A 24,454-nucleotide genomic window follows, 5' to 3' on the forward strand; every position below is an offset into this window, starting at 1 on the left:
ACACCCGATAAGTAAATAAAGGTGACTCGCCTGCCTATGTCATCACGACCACACCCGATAAGTAAATAAAGGTGACTCGCCTGTCTATGTCATCACGACCACATCCGGTAAGTAAATACGCTTAACTATGTCATCACTTTGTGATGTCACAATGATCAAAGGCTCTAAACAAACTGCTCCTGGGAGCTTTACAGCCATTTCTCACTTTTTTCTATAGAGACAGGACGATAGAGCCGAACTATGGCAGCCTGAAAGATGTAAGTGGAGCTCTTGCCTTTTTGGAGAGAAACGGGATCAGAACGCTACATTTTCATCAGAATGGAAAAAGAGCCGATGGAGGACGACCTAGGACCACGAGCATCAGGCGACCTGGTGACGTATACCACCCACCTCCTCTTTATCTGCTGATGTCATTTCGCCCTTTGGTGGCGTTTAATCAAGGCTGGTGTTTTTCTATACCAGCCTTCATGAAGCGCCCATTGGAGTAAGATGCACCAAATTCATTTCCTTTTAATCAATCTGACTCATCTTTTAAAGGGAATCTGTCAGGAGGTTTTTGCCACCTAATCTGCATAATTTATGGGTAGATATCCTGATTTCAATGATTTTTCACTTACTGTGCTGCTTAGTGTAGTTTTAATAAAATCACTGTGTAATCAGCAGGAGATTATCACTACAGGACTACTTGGCATGCTGAAGGTAGTCCAGCATATTCATGAGCTTTGTATAACTGCTACATCTGCAGCAGAGAAAACATTGACAGCAAACAGGCTCAGTAAGTGACACATCGCTGGAATCAGGGTCTCTTGTGACTTCTCCCTGTATCTCCAGCTCCTTGGGAGACTCATGTACAGGGTGCAGTGTAAAATATGCAAAACAATTAGCGATTTTTTTTTATGAGATTTCTGGTGATAAGTCTTGTGAAAAACTCTGTGTAAATATTGTTTTCAGAATTTGAATTCAGGTTTGTTAAAGGGGTTTTCCAGGCTTGAGGGTAAAAGTCTGCAGTTGCTCTAGGTGCCAGCACCTGAACACATGTGTTCAAGTCACATACTTGTGGTCACGACTGCCAGCTACAGGCACAGGCGAATCCTCACAGTGCACAGTGCAGTTCCCTGTTAGGATTCAAAAGTTTGTTGATAACCTCAAGCCTGGACATCCCCTTTAACAGAAGAGTAACACTTTATTATATATTTAATATATTAAAATGATTGTTCCCCACTGGAAATCCATTTTATTAAAGTTAAATAGTTATCCTTGTAAAATTTTCTGGTGCAAACTAATTGAGGAGTGAACTCCTTAGGGTGCGTGCCCACGATCAGTGTTGACTGTGTTTTGGATGCAGCATGCTTCAGCTTCGTCGAAAATGCTGCGTTGTAAGGTATAAGTACAGTGGATGGGATTTCTAGAAATCCCATGCCCACTGTGCGTGTGCGGCCCGCAGCAAAAACTAACCTGTGGTGCGGCTTTCCTGAGCCGCAGCATGTTGATTGTTTGCTGTGGAGTCGCAAATGTCCTCCGTAGGAAGAACACAAGCGAGAGACTGCAGAGCCCTGAACAGATTGTGGGCACGGGCCGCTGCGGTCTCCTGCATTCTCCTACAGAGGAGACTCTCTGGTCCGCAGGTCCGGACCCGCTTAGTCCAGGTCCTGATCGTGGGTATATACCCTTATGCTATTACAGTACAACAGATGTATATATTATATAATGTGCTGACTAAAAATGGGTGATGTCACCTATGTAAACCAAGAAAACATAAAACTAATTGAGGAGCCCAAAATAAGATGATTTTTTATATATTTTATTCCGGTACCTTGTTGGATTTTGTCTCCTGGTAATAGTATATCATATACCTAAATAGGAATAGCTGTTTTTAGGAACAGGTATTGTTATTTGTGAATTTCTATTAGTAACACTGGGTGTTTGAAACCTGCACGTTTCAAAAGTGGACGCGGGGTCACAACTGCGGTGGTCGAGCGAGACCTGGACGCACTGTCACACCTGCGGCGGTCGAGTGGGACCTTGTCATGATCACTGTGGAGTTAGTAGAGTCCGCGCCGGTGGTACTCTGAAAACCTGATTTTAGGAACTGGAACGTCTCTGGATATAAAGAGGCGGTGTCGTTGGACTTTATCTCAGCACTTCAGGTCTAGGAGTGCGAGGGAACTTTTATCTCATCTTGTCATGTATATTGTCCTTGTCTCCTGCTGGAGACATTGTCTTAAGTACTGAAGGGAATTACCCTTGAATGTTATTATCAACAGATATGGTATATCTTATACTAAATTGCAAGGTACCAGATTAAAATATTTCACAATTTCTAATATTATATTGGCTGTGTCTGCATGTCAGTTATAACATATTGTGTTATGATTTGAGATGAGCGAACCTGAACTGTAAAGTTCGGGGATCATACCAGACACTGGGTGTTCAGGGCTCGAACTCCAACACAGACTTTTAAAAAAAAGTCTGTATCCGAGTTTGAATGCTGTTCGTTTGCTAATAAAGTTTGTTGAAAGGCTGCAGTGCAACCAGTTAACAAACTTTATTGCATGAGGAAGATTGCTGTGAACAAAATTAATAAGTTTTAAAAAAATGGAGAGGGCTCCCCCTATGTTTATATCTAGCCAAGGCAAAGCAGACAGCGGGGGGTTGGTATTATCAGGCTGGGAAGGCCCATGGTTATTTGGCCCTTCCCAGCCTAAAATAGCAGCTCCCAGCCACCTCAGAAGTGGCACATGCATTACATGCAGCAATTCTGGTGCTTCGCCCGACTTTTCATGATTGCCCTTGTGTGGTGGCAATCGGATTAATACTTTTGCGGTTGATGTCAGCTGTGAATTGACAGCTGGCATGAAACCCGGGGGTTAGTAATGGAGAGGTGTCTATCAGACATCTCCATTACTACCCCGGCTGAAAGAAAAAAGTTCATGGATAGCATATGTGCTTTTTGTGAATAATAGAATATTGCAGGTTATTATTACTAGATTTTGTTAGATGGGATGTTGATCCAGGGAACTAGTCTGATTGCCGTATATGGAGTCGGGAAGGAATTTTTCCCCTAATATGGGGCAATTAGCATCTGCCTCATGGGGTTTTTGCCTTCCTCTGGATCAACACATTAGCTTTTAGAATGAACTTGATGGACTTAAGTCTTTCAATCTTAAGGCTATGAAACTGTCTTTGTATTGAGGCTCAAGTGTGTAGGCCGGGGTTTCTTTGGGACCAGCATTAATGGAGTGTTTTACTCCAAGTCTATCCCAGGAAGCCTTTTTGAGCTGAAGTCCTTAGACAGATCCCAACATTTAAGGGGGGAAAAGCTTTAGTTAGTTAAAGGTGTTTTCCCATGAGCAAACTAAATTTTAACATAAATTTTAATCAAATCTTGGAATAATAATAATTTCCAGAATTGGATGGAATTAAAAAAAAATGTTCCTGTGCGGAGACAATCTTATATATGTGCCCCTGCTACTGTAATGGCCGTGTCTGACCGTACAGGGCCATGGTCTGATCATACTCCTAGGCAGGGGAGGACTTGATTGCAAATTATTCTTTCTTTGAGGTAAAACATTTTTTAAAAGCATGTAGGGAAATGTTTTATATCACAAAAAGAATCAGCTGGGATCCTGTTTAATTGATTAAGTTTAACTTTATTCATGGGGAAACTCCTTTAAGGGTGAATTAAAAGCAAAGCCACAGAAAGATTTAGGTTTTTTTCTTGCTATATTGAACTTATGAGCTTTCAGGGAATTTTACTTCCTTTTTCTGTGGCTTTGCATTTAATTTTAGGTAGGGACTCGCAAGATAATGAGGACCCTTGACGTGGGTTGCGAGCTTGTATATTTTGGCCAAAATATTGACCCATGCTACATAAATGTATTATATATTTTTGCATGTTATATCTCTTTATGCAGGATGCAGCCAAGCCCATCTATGTTGGCCTTGTAAACTAGGGTGTCTGTGATGGTGGGATGCACTGATATTGTGCTGGGTAGCCCGCCTAATCTAATACTTGCTGTAAGCCAGGCACTGGCACTTCATGTGTGTGGCCAGCACCCTATACAGGACTTATCTGTGTGCAATGGTAATACTGAGCAATCACCCCTCCATAATTTGGCAGGTTGTGAGTGGTTGTCTCATCAGCATTAGATACGGTAACCTGGGCAGATGAATACCGTTGCCCATTTTTTGCTATATTGAACTTATGAAATTTTGGGAAATTTAAATTTTTCTGTGGCTTTGCTCATAATTTTAGTATAGGGACTCAAAAAATAATGAGGGCCCTTGACGTTGGGTTGTGAGCTTGCGTATTTTGGCCAAAATATTAACCAATACCTCATTTATTTATCATATTTTAATGTACATGATTCTCGATTTCAGCCAATCCCATCTATGTTGGTCTTGGAATCTAGGGTGTCTGTCCCAGTGGAGTGCAATGATAGAGCATACCTCCCAACTTTTGAAGAAAGGAAAGAGGGACAAAGTGAGACGAGCGCTACACACGCTGCGGCAAATTTTAGCCACACCCATTTGGCAGTAGGGGTCATTCAGCAGATGCCCCGGACTGTTCATTCATAGTCATTGCAGCCAAAATTTTCTTATATTTATATGTGTCACTATATGACATATTGGTTATTTCGGTCTATAAGGCCGTGTTCACACGTTGCATAAGTTCTGTTTTTCTTTCTGCCGCTGTCCGCACCAAACTACACATTCCATTTTTGCTGCATTTTGTATGCCTTTTCGCCATTATTTATTATTAATAATAATAATAACACCTGCAGAAAAAACGCAGCATTTATGCTACGTGTGAACACGACCTCAACAATACATTTTTATTACATTTTTTATGGGTTTTATTAAAGAAAAATAATAAATTGCACCATTTTTTTACGCCATTTACTGATTCCATAAATAATCCGATCGCTGTCTTGTTCGGGTCGTTACAATTACAGAGACACCAAATATGTCCATGTTATTTGCTGATTTGTGATGTTTGTTATTTTATAAAAAAGTGTAATAAAATGATATTATTCTATTTTTTTTAATTATTTTAGTAATTTTATTAGAAGAAAAGAAAAATCTCTTTTCTTCTCCCTCTAGAATACATAACATAGAGATGCTGCTCTGTACAATGGAGGTCTGTATCCTGTGTGATCAGCTGTGTAATCAGAGGCTGCATTGTAAGTTCATCTATATAAAATCCTCCCTCGTACGTCATTGTTCCTTGTGGTTCACCAGCTAAGGGATGCTGGATACATGTTTGAAAGTTACTGGTTTGAAACCAAGGTGGTGAAAATAAAGAAAACTTTTTTATATCTATTTGTATTTTTTTCCTCATTTCTTTATAGTAGTTTTATGGGAACAAATCAATCTGACTCTTTCCTTCACCTACAAAGAGATGCAATATCTATCATGTATATACAGTCAGGGCCAGAAATATTTGGACAGTGACACAAGTTTTGTTATTTTAGCTGTTTACAAAAACATGTTCAGAAATACAATTATATATATAATATGGGCTGAAAGTGCACACTCCCAGCTGCAATATGAGTTTTCACATCCAAATCGGAGAAAGGGTTTAGGAATCATAGCTCTGTAATGCATAGCCTCCTCTTTTTCAAGGGACCAAAAGTAATTGGACAAGGGACTCTAAGGGCTGCAATTAACTCTGAAGGCGTCTCCCTCGTTAACCTGTAATCAATGAAGTAGTTAAAAGGTCTGGGGTTGATTACAGGTGTGTGGTTTTGCATTTGGAAGCTGTTGCTGTGACCAGACAACATGCGGTCTAAGGAACTCTCAATTGAGGTGAAGCAGAACATCCTGAGGCTGAAAAAAAAGAAAAAATCCATCAGAGAGATAGCAGACATGCTTGAAGTAGCAAAATCAACAGTCGGGTACATTCTGAGAAAAAAGGAATTGACTGGTGAGCTTGGGAACTCAAAAAGGCCTGGGCGTCCACGGATGACAACAGTGGTGGATGATCGCTGCATACTTTCTTTGGTGAAGAAGAACCCATTCACAACATCAACTGAAGTCCAGAACACTCTCAGTGAAGTAGGTGTATCTGTCTCTAAGTCAACAGTAAAGAGAAGACTCCATGAAAGTAAATACAAAGGGTTCACATCTAGATGCAAACCGTTCATCAATTCCAAAAATAGACAGGCCAGAGTTAAATTTGCTGAAAAACACCTCATGAAGCCAGCTCAGTTCTGGAAAAGTATTCTATTGACAGATGAGACAAAGATCAATCTGTACCAGAATGATGGGAAGAAAAAAGTTTGGAGAAGAAAGGGAACGGCACATGATCCAAGGCACACCACATCCTCTGTAAAACATGGTGGAGGCAATGTGATGGCATGGGCATGCATGGCTTTCAATGGCACTGGGTCACTTGTGTTTATTGATGACATAACAGCAGACAAGAGTAGCCGGATGAATTCTGAAGTGTACCGGGATATACTTTCAGCCCAGATTCAGCCAAATGCCGCAAAGTTGATCGGACGGCGCTTCATAGTACAGATGGACAATGACCCCAAGCATACAGCCAAAGCTACCCAGGAGTTCATGAGTGCAAAAAAGTGGAACATTCTGCAATAGCCAAGTCAATCACCAGATCTTAACCCAATTGAGCATGCATTTCACTTGCTCAAATCCAGACTTAAGACGGAAAGACCCACAAACAAGCAAGACCTGAAGGCTGTGGCTGTAAAGGCCTGGCAAAGCATTATGAAGGAGGAAACCCAGCATTTGGTGATGTCCATGGGTTCCAGACTTAAGGCAGTGATTGCCTCCAAAGGATTCGCAACAAAATATTGAAAATAAAAATATTTTATTTGGGTTTGGTTTATTTGTCCAATTACTTTTGACCTCCTAAAATGTGGAGTGTTTGTAAAGAAATGTGTACAATTCCTACAATTTCTATCAGATATTTTTGTTCAAACCTTCAAATTAAACGTTACAATCTGCACTTGAATTCTGTTGTAGAGGTTTCATTTCAAATCCAATGTGGTGGCATGCAGAGCCCAACTCGCGAAAATTGTGTCACTGTCCAAATATTTCTGGACCTAACTGTATCTCTTATCTATCTATCATGTATCTATCTATCTATCACGTATCCATCTATCTATACATGTATCCATCTATCTATTGATCCATGTATCCATCTATCATCTCTCAGTGTATCCATCTATCCATGTATCTATCTATCTATATCCATCCATCCATCCATCCATTCTTGTAGCTGAATGATCTGCTTCTGTTTCTCTACTGCACTACAGAGGTCAAGATTACCAAATCTTCTTATGTTTTTCAATAGAGGCAGTAGCTCCGCGGTAGAGCTGCTGCCTATGGACAATGAGTTCACGAGTTTAAGACCCGGCTGTCCTGAAAACCCAGAGCAGATGCAAATTTAATTTATTCACTGCCCTGAGGGAAGGAGCCAAGATATCAGATGTGAGCCGCGGGACTACGGGAGAGAGCCCTTAAATCGGGACAGTCCCACAGAATCCGGGACGGTTGGGAAGTATGATAGAGTGCTGGGTACGGTGTCTGTCCCGGTGGAGTGCAGTGATAGAGTACTGGGTAGTCCGTTTGATCTAATAGTAGGGGCTTCAGTAACAGGCTGTAAGCCAGGTGCACTGTGCACTAAATTACCAGCCCTGTATACAAGCATAATGTCTGTGCAATTTTAATACTGAGCAATCACCCCCTCCATGAATTGGTAGGTTGTGAGTGGTTGTCTCATCAGTATTTTGCACCTGTGCTGCCTTCATCTTTATTAAGAAGAGCTACTGTATCCTGTTAGTGCATCAGTTTCTGTGACCTGGGCAGATAAATACTGTTGCCTTTTCCTTTGCTATATTTAACTTATTGTTGAATCAACCACTAGCCTCAAGCTCCTCCGGCCAGCAGCTACTCTGTAGATGCAAGCCATTGCCTGTGGTAAATCTCTATCTCTGTACAGGAGTGTAAAAGTGAAGGCCAGGGTTCCTTTGGAACCTGTAGGATAGAGTGGCTAGTGTCAAGTCTGTCCTAGGAAGCCTTTTTGAGCCGACGGCCTCAGACAGGTTCTAACAAAAGAGTCGCAGTAGACAGTTATTTCATTTAGGGTTGATTCAGCCACTCTAGTCTCAAGCTCGCTCTTCCAGCCAGCAGTTAGTCTGTAGATGCAGCTCTGGACCTGTGGTACGTCGCAGTAGCAGAGGGGTGTGGGCAAGGGCGGACACAGACTGCAGGGGGCCTCTGTACAAGAAATCTTTTTTGGGCCCCCCCCCTTCCTCCCTTAATAATGTCACTGTTCTATGGGACACAGGATCGCTGCAGCTTGTGATACCTGCAGTTTAAGTCTCCTGACCACTGAAGCTGATCACAAACTGCAGCGGTCCTGTGCCTGGTAGAACGGTGACATAATTAATGCTGCACAGACCACAGGACAGCCGATGAAGGATCCAGGAGGTGACAGCAGGGGTGAATAATTTATTTTGTTTTACAAAATGTGACCCCCATTAGATCTTTTTGACAGACAGTTTCTTTACAGTGCATGTATTATTTCACACAACTCCTTTAAAGGGAACCTGACAGCTGATACCCATGAGCCGTGGGCAGCATATGCCAGGCAGTGGCTGTATGATCACAGCCAGGCATGTGTGATCCTGACAGCTGATACCCATGAGCCGTGGGCAGCCTGTACCAGGCAGTGGCTGTATGATCATAGCCAGGTGTGTGTGACCCTAAAACGCTGCGGAGATTCAGAGAAAAACAATAGTTATCAGGGACTGAGCCATATGAAATACTAGTCGGATAGATGTGATGTCTGATACAGGCTGCTCGATCAATGGGTGAGATGTATTCGCTGTCAGGTTCCATGTAAGCAGCGGTCTATACCACAGAAGGGTACAGAAGAGAAACAGAGGAAATACAACAAAAAACAGCTGCACCATAAACACCATTAAAGAAGGTCTCACTAATTTGTTTACTGATGGAATATGTGAATATGCATGTAGTGTCATAATATACTCACCTACCGCCGGTCCCTCTGGTGACCAGCGGTGTTCTGCTCCTTTTTTCAGTGATGTCACCTCTCTCTAGTATTTCCAGTGTCCAGCGCTGTTCTTCTCTTCTCAGTGACGTCCCCGCCCTCCTGTATTTCGAGGGTCCAGCGCTGTTCTGCTCCTTTTCTCACTGATGTCGTCACTCTCCAGTATCTCCAGTGTCCAGCGCTGTTCTGCTACTCTTCTCACTGATGTCGCCACTCTCCAGTATTTCCAGTGTCCAGCGCTGTTCTGCTCCTCTTCTCAGTGACGTCCCCGCCCTCCAGCATCTGCGGGTTACACTGCTCTGCAGGATCTGAAATACAATGTAAGTCTAAGGAGCATCAGAAAGAGGCTCTATAGGCTTTAATTGTAAAAGACCTCTGGCTCAGAGTGTAGTGTGACCCGAGATATTGCAGAGTGGTGACTGAACTCAGAAAAGTAGATGAGTGGCATTAGGTGAGTATATAATACACTCACACTACATTACATGTACAGACACCAATAAAAAAGTAAGTAGGAGACTTCTATATATGAATGTATTCACCTATATGGTCACATGCGACCACCACATCCGGCCTTTCTCACACTTGTAATGGAGCTGAAATAATATGAGCACATAGGTGAATACAAGGATGTATACAGATAAATACACGTACAACATATTGTCACGCTTCCCGGTTCCCGTGCCCCGCTCTCCGGTCCCCGTGGCCCGCTCCCCGATTCCCGTGCCCCGCTCTCCGGTTCCCGACGGCGTCCCCTGCTCACCACTCCGGTCCCGGCTTCCTCTCCCTCGCCTGCACCCCCCATGTGTCCTGCTCCCCGCTCCCGGCACTCCTCTGCGACGCAGGACACACTCCCGGGCACTCCTGCTTCTTCTGCACCGCTTCCTGTACTGGCTTCTGGCACACGGGCCTCGCGCATGTGCATTAGGGCGCGCGCGCGGTCATTGACCCTCTCTTAAAGGGCCAGCACCTAGAAACAGGATATTGCATAGACAGGTACAGGGTATATTAGGATTCTCTTTCCTGGTGGGCGGGGCCTGTTCTACGTGTTTAGTAAGCTAGGAGTTCAGGTCCCCGTATTGCTTTGCTCAGTATTAACCCCTGTCTGTCTCGCAGAGCCTGTCCTGCCACGCCAGCCGGTACTGACCACGTCCGTTCCAGTACTCCTGACGGTGACTTCGGCTGATGTTCCACCACCTCTTCAGCTTCGCCAGTCTCTGGTCCCTGGCTCCGTTTGGTGACCTGTCCTCTCGCTCAGCTGGTTCCGGATTCCGCCTGACCCTACAACCCGGCCTCGGACCCTGAGCCTCGTCACCCGGACTATCGTCTAGAACTCTGTGTTCCCAGAGACATCTACTTTCCAGCTCTCATACGGACTGTCTTGCTTCCAGTAGTGCTTCGGCTGCCGTGCATCAAGGCCCTCTGGCGGGGTGACCGGCCTGGCTGCCTCACCAGGGGAATCCGGTGTACGGTCCAGTGTTTCCACCACCCGGACGTAACAGCTAGAACAGGTCATGGATCCCGCCGAAGCACTAGCATCCCAGCTGGCTGGATTGCAGCAGGAACTCGGACGACAACGTGAGACCCAATCCCGTATGTTGGCCTTCATGACATCCGTGGACACCCGTCTGAATACGCTGCAAGCGACTGCCACGTCTCTGGCGACTCAATCCACGTCCGCAGCTCCCGTGGCAGCCTCCTCGGATACTTTCAAACTCCGTTTGGCCTCACCACCCCGGTACGCCGGAGATCCCAAGACCTGCAGGGGATTCATAAATCAGTGCTCCCTCCATTTCAAGCTCCTGCCGCACCTTTTTGCCTCTGACCAAGCCAAGGTCGCGTTCGTGATGTCCCATCTAGAGGGAGAGGCACTGGCCTGGATGAACCCCTTGTGGGAGAAGGAGGATCCGGTAACCACCAACATCCAGGAATTCCTGCAGGCTTTTCGTATTACCTTTGACGAGCCCGGACGCGCCTCCGCGTCCGCCTCATCGCTCCTCAGGCTACGTCAGGGGACTTTGACGGTGGGCCAGTATGCCATCCGCTTCCGCACCTTGGCCTCAGAATTAGGGTGGAACAATGAGGCCCTAACCGCCGCCTTCTGGGAGGGACTCTCGGGCCGTATTAAGGATGAGCTGGCTGGTCGTGACGTGCCTTCCACCCTGGATGCCCTGATCGCTCTAGCGACCCGAGTGGATCTTCGCTTTCAGGAACGATCCAAAGAGGTGTCCCGCGAGAGGCGTCCGATACGGCACTCCTCCCCACGACTGAAGTCCACAACTCCCCAGTCGGCTTCGTCTGGCGCTTCTGCCCACGAGCCCATGCAGATCGACCGCCTGAGGCAGTCTGAGCAACGCCGAGCAGAACGACTAGCAAAGGGTCTCTGCTTTTACTGCGGAGATGGCACACACCTGCTACGCTCCTGTCCCGAGAAGCCGGGAAACTCCAAAGCCTAGGCTTGGTAGGAGAGGCCACCCTAGTTGCTGGGACTCTCTCAGACTCCGTTACATGGACTGTTCAAGTGACTACAGAAGAGACCCGGTTCACGGCAGAGGCGTATCTCGATTCCGGAGCAGCAGGCAACTTCATCCAGCAGGCTACGGTGGATAAGTACCAGGTGCCTGTTCTCCCACTAGAAAAAACGCTGGTGATCGCCTCTGTAGATGGGAGACCCCTCTCTGACACCGTCTCGTTGATCACCAAGCCTGTGGAATTACGGATCGGTGCCCTGCACACCGAGAAAATCACCTTCCACGTCCTCCCACGCATGTCTCATCAGATCCTGCTGGGACTCCCATGGTTACGGGCACACGAATCGTCGGTCAGCTGGAGTACAGGTGAAATTACCCGATGGGGTTCCTCGTGTCACGAGAGATGCCTGAAATCCATACAGCCCATCCGACGACCTCCAGTTCCAGAGTCTCTACCAGGACTGCCTTCTGCCTACTGGTCCTTCATGGACGTTTTTGATAAAAAGGAGTCAGAGGTACTACCGCCTCATCGTCCCTACGACTGTGCCATCGACTTACTGCCGGGAAGTACACCTCCTAGAGGAAGGATATACCCCTTGTCCCCTGCTGAAACACGGGCCATGTCTGCCTATATCACCGAGAGCCTGGCAAAAGGGTTCATTCGGAGATCTTCGTCCCCTGCCGGAGCAGGTTTTTTCTTCGTCAAGAAGAAGGAAGGTGATCTGCGCCCCTGCATTGACTACCGGGGATTAAACCAGATCACCGTGAAAAATAAATACCCTCTGCCGCTCATCCCCGAACTATTCGATCGGCTCCGAGGAGCTCGTGTATTCACCAAGTTGGATCTCCGTGGTGCCTATAACCTGGTTCGCATTCGCTCTGGAGACGAATGGAAGACCGCATTCAACACTCGGGATGGGCACTACGAGTATTGTGTAATGCCCTTTGGTCTGTGTAATGCTCCGGCAGTCTTCCAAGAACTGGTGAACGACGTGTTCAGAGACCTCCTCTATGTCTGTCTCGTGGTGTATCTGGACGACATCCTGGTCTTCTCTCCGGACCTACAGACCCACAGAGAGAACGTGCAGCTAAAACTCCAAAGGCTTAGAGCAAACCGTCTGTACGCCAAGTACGAGAAGTGCGTCTTTGAAAAGTCGTCTCTTCCCTTCCTGGGTTATGTAATCTCTGACACTGGCCTGCAGATGGACCCAGAGAAAGTGTCTTCCATCCTCAACTGGCCTCCTCCTTCCGGACTGAAGGCCATCCAACGCTTCCTCGGCTTTGCTAACTATTATCATCAATTCATCCCGCACTTCTCTGCCCTGACTGCGCCCCTCTCTGCCTTGACCAAGAAGGGAGCTAATCCTAAGGACTGGCCACCTGCGGCCGATGCCGCGTTCTGCTCTTTGAAACAGGCGTTTGCCTCTTCCCCGGTTCTCCATCGCCCTGAATTGAACCGACAGTTCACCTTGGAGGTGGATGCCTCCTCCTCAGGGGCTGGGGCAGTGCTAATGCAGAAATCCTCCACCGGGAAGATGGTCACTTGCGGATTCTTCTCCAAGAGCTTCTCGGCACCCGAACGCAACTACACCATCGGTGATCGAGAGCTACTGGCCATCAAGCTGGCCTTGGAGGAATGGCGCTACCTCCTGGAGGGAGCACTATACCCCGTGATCATCTACACGGACCACAAGAACCTGGAGTAGCTACGGTCAGCCCAAAGACTGAACCCGCGACAAGCCCGCTGGTCCTTGTTTTTTGCTCGGTTTGATTTCCAACTCCATTTTCGGCCTGCGGATAAGAATGTGCAGGCAGACGCCTTGACTAGGTCCTTCGTGCCCGTGGAGCAGGAGGAGGAGACGTTCCAGCCCATCATCAGCCCCAGTAAAGTTATTCCGGTGGTCCCTGTCACTCTGGCTCAGATACCCCCTGGGAAGACCTATGTCTCAGATACTGACAAACAAAGAGTCCTACACTGGGGTCATGCCTCAAAAATCGCCGGCCATGCTGGTCAGAAGAAGACTTGGAGTACGATTGTCCGTCACTATTGGTGGCCGTCCCTCCGTAAAGACGTCGCAACCTTCGTCTCAGCCTGCCCATCCTGTGCCCGGAACAAGACGCCCAAGCACCTGCCATATGGTCGTCTTCTGCCTCTGCCCATTCCCTCCGTTCCGTGGCAACACATTGCAATGGACTTTATTACGGACTTACCCTTGTCCTCCGTACACACGGACATATGGGTTGTGGTGGACCGTTTCTCAAAGATGGCTCACTTCGTTCCCATGGGCGGGCTGCCCTCTGCCCAGGAGCTCGCTGACTCCTTCATACAACACATATTCCGATTGCATGGCTTTCCTGCACACATTGTGTCCGACAGAGGAACTCAATTTACCTCGCGCTTCTGGAGGGCCCTCTGCAAACATCTGGGAGTATCCCTGGACTTTTCTTTGGCCTACCACCCTCAGTCGAATGGCCAAGTGGAACGAGTCAATCAGATCCTGACCTCCTTCCTGCGCCACTACGTCAACATCCATCACGACGATTGGTCCACGCTCCTTTCTTGGGCTGAATTCTCCCATAACCAGCACATCAGCGAGTCCACCTCCAGCTCTCCCTTCCAGGTCGTTTACGGACTTCAGCCTTCCGTCCCATTACCAGTATCCTCGGCTTCAGATGTCCCTGCTGCAGATGGTCTAGTCCGGGACTTCTCAGCTATATGGAACTCTGTCAAGACTTCCCTAGAGCGTGCTTCCTTGCAGATGAAGAGACATGCGGACAAGAGGCGCCTGGATCCCCCGTGTTTCTCTCCAGGTGATCTGGTCTGGCTTGCCTCTAAATATGTCCGATTGAAGCTACCATCGTACAAGTTGGGTCCTCGTTACATTGGGCCGTTTAAAGTCATCAGCAAGATCAATGCAGTCTCCTACAAGCTGCAGCTCCCGGCCACGATGCGGATACCCAACTCCTTCCATGTCTCCTTGCTCAAGCCTGTTGTCCTTGGTCCCTTCTCCGCTGGTGCCAGTACTGCTCCTCCTCCCATCACTGACGATGACATCTATGCGGTAAGGGATATCGTGGCCATGAAGACCGTGCGAGGTCGGCAATACTTCCTGGTGGACTGGGCGGGTTATGGCCCCGAGGATAGGTCCTGGGAACCCCGGGAGAATGTTGGCACTCCTCTGATACGTGCCTTCCTGTCCCGGTTGCGGGGAGGGGGTACTGTCACGCTTCCCGGTTCCCGTGCCCCGCTCTCCGGTCCCCGTGGCCCGCTCCCCGGTTCCCGTGCCCCACTCTCCGGTTCCCGACGGCGTCCCCTGCTCACCACTCCGGTCCCGGCTTCCTCTCCCTCGCCTGCACCCCCCATGTGTCCTGCTCCCCGCTCCCGGCGCTCCTCTGCGATGCAGGACACACTGCCGGGCACTCCTGCTTCTTCTGCACCGCTTCCTGTACTGGCATCTGGCACACGGGCCTCGCGCATGCGCATTAGGGCGCGCGCGCGGTCATTGACCCTCTCTTAAAGGGCCAGCACCTAGAAACAGGATATTGCATAGACAGGTACAGGGTATATTAGGATTCTCTTTCCTGGTGGGCGGGGCCTGTTCTACATGTTTAGTAAGCTAGGAGTTCAGGTCCCCGTATTGCTTTGCCCAGTATTAACCCCTGTCTGTCTCGCAGAGCCTGTCCTGCCACGCCAGCCGGTCCTGACCACATCCGTTCCAGTACTCCTGACGGTGACTTCGGCTGATGTTCCACCACCTCTTCAGCTCCGCCAGTCTCCGGTCCCTGGCTCCGTTTGGTGACCTGTCCTCTCGCTCAGCTGGTTCCGGATTCTGCCTGACCCTACAACCTGGCCTCAGACCCTGAGCCTCGTCACCCGGACTACCGTCTAGAACTCTGTGTTCCCAGAGACATCTACTTTCCAGCTCTCATACGGACTGTCTTGCTTCCAGTAGTGCTTCGGCTGCCGTGCATCAAGGCCCTCTGGCGGAGTGACCGGCCTGGCTGCCTCACCAGGGGAATCCGGTGTACGGTCCAGTGTTTCCACCACCCGGACGTAACACATATACACATATGCGCAGAAATACATAGACATGACACATATACAAACATGTTAGACAGATAGATGAATGGATAGATAGATAATAGATAGAGGGATAGACAGATAGACAAACAGAAAGATGGATAGATGGACAGATAGACAGTCCCCACCCTGGATATGCCCCATCATAAGCCATGGACTTCCATAGCCGCCAACCTATATGTGTCCCCACCCTGGATGTGCCCCATCCATCCTTCTTACAGTCCCCACCCATCATCCCCACAGTCCGAGTCCCTAATGTACACTTGCTTTGGCAAAATTAATTTGCATGTGGTCCTGCCAATAAAGCTTATGTGATTTGATTTGATAGATAGATAATAGATAGAGGATGGATAGATAGATAGATAATAGATACTGTAGATGATAGATAGATGGATAGATAGATGGATAAATACTAGATAGATAACAGATAGATACATAGATGGATAGATACATGGACAGATAGACGGATAGATAGATGGATAGAGGGATAGATAGATAGAGGATGGATAGATAGATAATAGAGGGATGGATGGATAGATAATAGGTAGATAGATAAATAGAGGGATAATAGATAGACACTGGATAGATAGATAGATAGATGTTCACACATCACAAATGGACTCACCCTCTCTGCACTTGGGGCCCAGTTCTTCTTTGGAGCCGGCTCTTCCATCTTCTCTGGTGCAGCCTTTTCTCCTCCTCTTGAGGCCTGACTGCTATTCTTGAAATATTTCCAGTGCAGGAGGGGGAGAGCAGCTCAGGGATGAGGGGGGCAGGGAGCCATGTTTGTATGCAGAGGCCCTGCTGTGCTGGAGATGGAGCTGGTGGGCGGAGCCTCCTCTGTCTCTGAGAAATTACGTCATCCTCTGCCTGTCTGGCAGCTTCTGCAGAGGTGATGAATCATCGCTCCTCCAGGCCCTAACAGGTGAGGGGAGGGGCCCGTGTCAGCTCAGCATAATGATATGCATACAGCTGATCGGGCCCCTGCTTCTGCTAGGACTCAAGGTGGCGCCGGCAAAGTAAACCAGCATGTGTTTTCAGGCCAAGGGGCTCCCTACCGTTCGGGGTCCCTGTGCGACTGCACGTGCTGCACATGCTGTATGTCCGCCAGTGTGTCAATTACAGGCCTCTCTCACAGTTTTGTTACTAGAGTTTGATGGGCCCTGGTGCAAAATTTGGACTGGGGCCCCCTCTCCACGTACACCAACACTTGGGGTACGGAATAATGACACTGACACTTGGCTTTTACCCACAGCACACAGGTTTCCCATGATCTGAAATCCATCTTGTCCTCGGCACCCAGCTTTCCTATGCTCTGCTATACATTTCTCCCTCAGTACACAGCTTTCCCATATCAAAGCATGGGAAAGCTGGGTGCTGAGATAAGATGTACAGCAGAGCATGGGAAAGCTGGGTGCTGAGGGAAAGAGCCTTTTTCTCTCAGCACAAAACATTCCCATCCCATGCTTGTATCTTTGTCCCTCCTCGTATATAGTTCTCCAAATACTATAATGGCCCCCACATAGCCTTCCATATAGTATAAAGGGTCCCACATAACCCTTCATCAAAGGGAAAAGAAAACAAAAAGCGCCCTGATCTAAATGTAGCTGTATAGATAATTCGTAGGTGAATGTTATACTTTCATACACTCACCTTTAGCAAGCCTTGTTAACTTGCTTATCGATCCTTTAGGACCTCAGATCTCAATGGAGAGTTCTCCTTCCCAAACGGTATGCTGCAGACTTCTGGTGGCTATTCTGTAGCTCAGCCCGAGTTACCATAGGAATAATATCAATGTGAAATCCTCCAGGCTGTGTGCGCACCCAAACAATTTGATCATACAGGCTGTAATTATTTTCTGTACAATTTTTTAATATTTTTACAACAAAAAACGTGTTTCAATAAACAAATATCTTCCTCAGGTATATTGTCTAGATGCACTACTTTTATGACTAGATTTTATAATAAAAATTCTATAGGAAGTACTAACACATCCATTTGGGTGGGGACCAAGTCTGGCCAGTTTTTGACACACCCATTAGAAATTGCATTGCAGGTTAGTAGTTTGTAGAAATCCTTTTATCATACAATTAAATGAAGAAAAAAAACAAAATAAAAAAACAAAAACATTAAGATGTGAAATATAATTACATGTAACTATCTACTATCTATAATGTTACGAACATTGAGCATCCCCCCATCAACCCACCACCCAAAAAGGTCCTGGTTCTCCAAAACCCTTTGAGGAGGCAGGTCACCGGTCCCTTTGGTGACCAGGTCTGGGGCTTCTCTATCCCAGACCTTTCCTCCAACCTTCCTCTCCTTGGTGGCAGGATTAATGTCCTGATGGCAAAACTGGGACTACTTTGGAAGGCCCCCTGGGTGCAACTATGTACATCACACAAGTTCATGTTGGCTGCTGCCAGTCCTGAAGCCATGGTTCATTTTTAAATTAACGTTGTAAAAAGGTAAATCAAGTACACTTTCCCATAATATTCAAAATTTTCAAACTTTGCAGATTTTTCAGATTTATGTGTAAACATTTTTCAACACTTTCACATTCTCAATAAAACAACCATAATAACTGGGTAATCTGGTAGAATCATTACCCTCCGTGCCACCCTCCACCGAGGGCCTCTGGTGCCACCTCCTGGTGGCGCACCACCCAAGACCCTGATGTCCTTTTTAGCTTTTACCAACAATGCAAAAAGGTTCAACAAGGATGGCACCATGAACATTTTAGGCATTAATTTCCTTTCCACCCTCCACCTAGGATCCCTGGTGGCCCTTTTAGCATAACGAAACACATTAAAAAGGTTCAACAAGGGTGACAAGGTCCAGATCAGGTTTTCAAACATCAACATCTTTAACGGAAAAACATAGCTGGGTAGCCTGGTTCAGCTACCAGGAACAAACACAACACCTCCTGGTAGCGCGGTCAGCAGCTGGAGATGGAAGCGGTATGACCGGTGATGGTATGGCCAAGGGAGGCAGGGCTGGCTGGTGCTCCGTAGCCAGATCAGGGATGGGTTCCGCCTCCGGATGGGTCAGTGTTAAAAATATATCCCTTAAATATATTTTTCTTCAAATACGTGATAAGGCGCATGAAAGACAAACTTCAAAAATGTAAAAAAAATAGATGTATTTTATATTGAGTAAAATGGTTGCCAAAAATGTTACAGTTCAGTTTAAGAAAGGAAAAAATAGTATTCTTTGTTAGCTTATGTGAGGAGTTCAATAATAGTCCATATCTTTAACTAAAACAGAAGTCTTCATTCATCTTTCTAGGTTCCTGAATGGACGGCAAGGATGATATACTGTAGGCCTGACAGCATGTGTTGCTTCATTCTGGATCAGAGAATGGATTAGGGCTCAGAAGCCTCGACATGTGTCCTTCTGCAGGGACAATCCCCCTCTGCCTCTGGTCATCCACCCCCCCCCCCCAAGAAATGTCATCGTATATATTTCCAATTCAGCTGCTCATAAGGGCTATTTAAGGAGATCCTACTGTACGCATGATGTAACCACTAGAAGGTTCCAGATGGAATATATATATACACAGGACTATGTCAGCATTTATCTATATTCAATAAAGACTCAAAATATTAATTTTTATAAATACTGTTATCAATAAGCTGTGCCCTCCAATATAGACAGGAATGTCAACATATATAATATGTCCCATTATAAAGTGTTTGATAACTAGATGTATTAATTTTAATGTTTTTACAGTCAGTAAGGTCAGGGGGGGTCTGCGTTCCTACCTCCCGGTGCTGCTCTGCGTGCACGGCCCAGTTCTCGTGGGCTCACACTGTTGCCACCATTCTCCGCACCTCTTCTTTTCAGTCTACGACCTGCTGGAGGGACTGCACCCACACCCAGATGCAAAACCGGGTTAACTCTACCTCCAGCCAGGCAGCGGTTCCCAGTGCGGGCCAGCTGGACTCTCGACCTCCAGAGGCAGCCATCTTGCTGTTTGCAGGTTTGCTAATCCTCGTCGTCTCCCTGCGCCTCGATCCCGCCAGTCCCCCTCGGTTATTTCTCACCACTCTTGCGGGGACTGGGCACACTGGGAGCTTCCGGTTCGGTTACTGTCAGCTTCCGCCCGCGCTCTCAGGACGCAGAGGTGGGGCTTCTATTCGCACGCTTTTGCAGTTTCGCTCTCTTTTGGGCACAATGATGGCGCAGCCAATTTTTCAGCATTAAAGATGGCGACAGTCTTTGCACAAACAGTCCATTAAATACGGTTCTTAAGGCACACGTCACCCATCTTAACGGGCCTTGTACGTATTCTGTTCGTGACGCCAGTAAAAGGGGAACTGTAGCGCCAATGTAGTGACCCAGGTTGCGCTGTCCCCGGCACTCTCTGTAGATTGAGTCCCTGTAGCTTGAAGAGTTTGGGGGCCTCGACTGTCCCTTTTGGGGTACAGTCTCCTCTCTACAGCGGGCAGTGCGGACCCTGCGGGGATGTAAGTGTCCGAACCCCGATCCTAGTTTACTGCTGATGCCCCCAGATTATTTGGTTCGGTGAAGTCCGTGAAGGTGCCCTCACCGGGCAGGTAATTGCCAAGCAGTGTGAAACTTGCGCTTGACCTAGGGCCCTGTGCCCCGTTCGTGCTCCAGTCCCAGTGGTATCACGGTACCCGACCTGGCAACCTCTCTCCTGTGCCCCCGGGGTCACCGTTACACGGACCCAGCTCAGGCACGCCCGCACACCTCTCCTGTGTGCTTGCAACTCTCAACTGTCTCTGATTGAATGCTAAGCCCTCCCACCAGGCTGGCTATACCCAGGGACTCGTTCCCATGGCGACCATCCCCTTACAATAAAATCGCTAACAGATAGAAAAACTCTATAAAGAAAAAAGCATTGTTTGTTGAGCATTTTATATCTTACTGTTTAGTTTCATGTAACAATTCAGCACAGCCAGGCAAAAAAAACCCCCTGCAGTTTCTACAAGCACCGACATAGTCCTCCTACCGTGTTTCACCCAAAATAAGCCCTAGTGGCATTTCAATAATGAAGTGCCTATGTAGTTAAAAAGTTAAAGAATACTACAGAACACTTCATTATAGAAAGCAGACACCCCAAAAGAGAGAAGACAGAAGACCCCGCAATCATACTCACCAGATGCTGAATGGGAGGAACTGCAGTGGAACGCATTAATGACTTGCGGTGGAACACAAACCTCCACACATCAGTTCGCACACCCACACACAACAGATCGCATGAGCACACATCAGATCGCACACACAGTCACATATCAGATCGCACACACTCACCCCATCCATACGGCTGCCGGCCAGAACCAATCGATATCGCCAATGTGGTGAATGTGTGTGTGCGATTGTGTGTGAAATCTGATGTGTGTGTGTGTGTGTGTGCATGTTCATGAGTGTGTGTGTGTGCATGTTCATGAGTGTGTGTGTGTGCGATCTTATGTATGTGAAAGTTGGCCAGAAGCAGAGGAGGACTGCGTGGAGCACAGCTGCTTGGAGCGCCCACCAAAGATCGCAGGAGGACCTAGAAGCGACACAGACACCCAGGGCCTGGTAACTATGATTCTCCTGAAAGGGGGGGTCTGCATTTTTTTGTCGGAGGTAAACCTTCCCCCAACTATGTTTCCCTGAGAATGAGTCTTATCCCAAAAGTAAGCCCTAGTGCATTTTTTGGGGCAAAAAAAATAGACAGCGTCTTATTTTCGAGGAAACACGGTACATATGCATGTGTTTGTGTGTGTGTATGTACACGGTGTATACATCTGTATGCTACGTGTTTATATATATATATATATGTGTATGCCTGTGTGATCAGTGTACATTTGTGAGTGTGCTATGTGTGTGTAATCATCACAACCAAGAAAAAAGGGAGTCTCTGATGCAATAGTATATTTTTTTGCAAAAAATTGGCAATATTCACTTTATTATAATTAAAGAAACATAGTACAAAAATTGATCTCATAAAAAGCACATACAAGGTCACAGGCAATAACTCATAGTCCAGGATAAACAGGTTCACACAGAGATATGCTCAAATTATTTTTATGTATATTTTTTGGGATAACCTACACAAATTCTGGTCTCATTATTTTTAGCACTTATTGACTGGATCCATTCTTCCAGTCATATTATGTCAAAATTAATTAAGATCAGCTCTATATATTGAAAGATGACTGTTATATTTACTTTTCCTCAAGAGGATATGTAGGGGTTAATCCTCCATTTTATTTAGCCTCTTCCAAATAGAGCAGAGGAACATCAAAGGGTGGGTGCGCACTTGTGTGTGCCATTGAACCTGACTGCCATTGAAATCTTCACTAGATTGAATCTCTGGATCAAGAAAAATACCGCAGCTAAATAGCTGTCAGTCAGGTACATATACCAAGTAAGAAGTTATGCATCTATGCAAAATTTTTTTCTTTTCCTCACTCAGGCACACACAAATGCATTTTTCTCATGATAAGGTGAATTGTATATAACCTGTTATATTTAATATACAAACACCACCCCTGTTAGTGAGAGCCCATAAAATCAATGAAAGTTAATCATTTTAAATTACCCATTTTTACTTGAGCAGCTTCTGAGTGTGACCTCTTATGCCTCCAATGCGCATTTCACCAAAGCTTCATCAGGGAATGGCACATGAGCTGGTTATACTCCCACTACTTATATAGCCTGCCTCAGATGTTATGTCCAATGGCAGTGCATTTATCGGCGCATGCCTCGTGACATCCCAGATCTCCGTGGGCCGCCGTTCCTCTCCTGACAATGCCCGGGCGCTGGGACACCTTGTGTATCAAGCGCACAGGCATCGCCGCCAGACAACAGCAGCATCCACAGGAGAGCAGGGAGAACACCAGGCACGCGCTCAGCACCACCACGGGAGCGGTACGAAACCCTCCGTTTAAAGAGATTCATATGCAAGGTGCATGACATTACTAAGCCCCAAAATAATGAACACGATTAATTAACTTCATAGCCCACATACAAACATGTGCTGCTGACCCATCTATATCTTTTTCTATTGCCTGTACGCTCACATACAGGTATATACCAGCAAAACCTGCATGTATATGGGCAGTCTCATAAATCCACAAAGATATGAGACTATAAACTTTAAACTCCAAGTGTCATGAATATCCGATGAATTGGGGCTACTTGCTTGTAGTATGATGTTTCACATATACGTTTAATTCTATCCATTGGCAATCATGGGAGGATAAATAGATTTCCTTTATTGTTTCGTCATATATGGTATGGGAGGTACCATGAAGAATATTTTTCATGGATTATGTATTGCTGTAAAAAAAAGAAGAAAAAACATAAAAACATTAAAATAATAATTAATAAAAACCAACGCTGTCATCTTTGGCTAAGGGCAGCAGAAATAATGCAGCTCAGAAGATACACAGGGTGGCCATGAAGTGCGGTCACGTGACCACAACAACATTTATTTACAGAAAGAGAGAGATATATATATATGCTGCTACAGATCCGCACAATGATAGATTCTCACAGAAAGGAGGAGAAACTGTTGGACTCATTGAGTCCGACTGGTGCCAGAGTCCCCAGCATTGTAATCCACTTGCATTCTTTTTACGCTAGAATGCGTTTGACGTCACCACCTCTAATGCCAAGCTGAACACGTTCTATCCCCCTCACCTTAAAGTTTTTAGGATTGCTAGCATGCTCTAATTTAAAGTGACGAGGGATCGTCTTCAGCTCCTCCAGGTTAGTGACCGATTTAGAAGCCAGAATGTCCCGGACATGTTCTCGCGTTCTCACCTTACGTTGTCTAGATGTAAGACCAACATATATCTTGTGGCAACCACAAGTCGCATAGTAAATCACCTGAGCCGTACTACAAGTGATATACTGTCTGATTTCAAATTTTCGGGAGCCATCTGCTGAGATGAAGTCCTTTGCTCTACACATAACGCCACACATTCCCCACATGGGAAACATCCCCATGTTGGTGGTCTTATTCCAAAATGTGTCTTTTTTTCGGGGACATAGTGGCTCCTAACTAGTAAATCTTTCAGGTTTTGACTCCTGCGTGAAGTCATCTGTGGATATTCGGCAAGATGTGTGGCTAGCACATGAGAAGACGTGGCAAACAAAAATAAATGAGGTTTTCGGTGAGGATTCAGGCCCAGGTTTGGCTGGGGGCAGTGGAGACATGCAGGGCAGCATGCAGAGATTGAGAGATCTGTTGCAGAAAAGGATGAGATTGTGGTGGAATAGGGCATTTCTGGAGAAGTATATGGAAAAAAACCTTATCCCTAGAGGATTGAGAGTCCAGATATTCCCCTCTTTTGAAATTACAGATGAATCAGTTAAAACCAGGTGGGAGGAATTAGCAACTACATGCTCCCGGGGATTTATTGAAATATTAATTCAACTGAACACTAAAAGTATTGCAGATTTGGATAATGAAATCGAATCCATTCAGAGGGAGTTACTGGATAAATTGACGTCTGATGAAATTAGTAAGTTGAATGGTGATTTGGAGGAAAATTTTCAAAAATGGGAGAAGACCATATGCGACTCTAAACAGAAGAAATTTCAGAGAGATGTTGGTGATCGCAACTCTAATCGTATGTATAGATGGCAAAATAGATGATTAAGGGGAATGGGAGCACGATCTAGATCTAGTTCCTTGACCTCAGTTTCCTCCATGGAAGAAAATATGCCTGGAGAACGGGGGACTTCAACATCCATGGTGCTACGGTCAATGGAGAAAAATCAAAGTAAAAAAGGAACCATGCCTAATAGCAATCAACAATGGAAAGGATTTAAGAATAACAAAAACCGTCTCCAGGTAATTAACCTATCCGAACATAGACTAAGTGAAACTCAGATAGATCT

The 24,454-nt window shown here is 46.4% G+C and overlaps 1 protein-coding gene across 5 annotated transcripts in view; it reads right to left on the reverse strand.

The window, feature by feature from the left end:
• Positions 1–24,454, reverse strand: part of TSPAN33 (tetraspanin 33) — a 171,740-nt gene that overhangs the window by 12,814 nt on the left and 134,472 nt on the right. Inside the window, exon 8 of one of the 5 annotated variants that reach the window (XM_075345374.1) lies at positions 21,535–22,885. The exons of the other annotated variants lie outside the window; for them this stretch is intronic. Within the exon in view, the coding sequence (XP_075201489.1) occupies positions 22,832–22,885 (54 nt within the window). The 3' untranslated portion in view covers positions 21,535–22,831. Of the gene's footprint in view, positions 1–21,534; positions 22,886–24,454 lie in introns of those variants that run through there. 5 annotated transcript variants of the gene reach the window in all.

Source organism: Anomaloglossus baeobatrachus, chromosome 4 (genome assembly GCF_048569485.1).
Source record: "Anomaloglossus baeobatrachus isolate aAnoBae1 chromosome 4, aAnoBae1.hap1, whole genome shotgun sequence".
Classification (NCBI taxonomy): Eukaryota; Metazoa; Chordata; class Amphibia; order Anura; family Aromobatidae; genus Anomaloglossus; species Anomaloglossus baeobatrachus.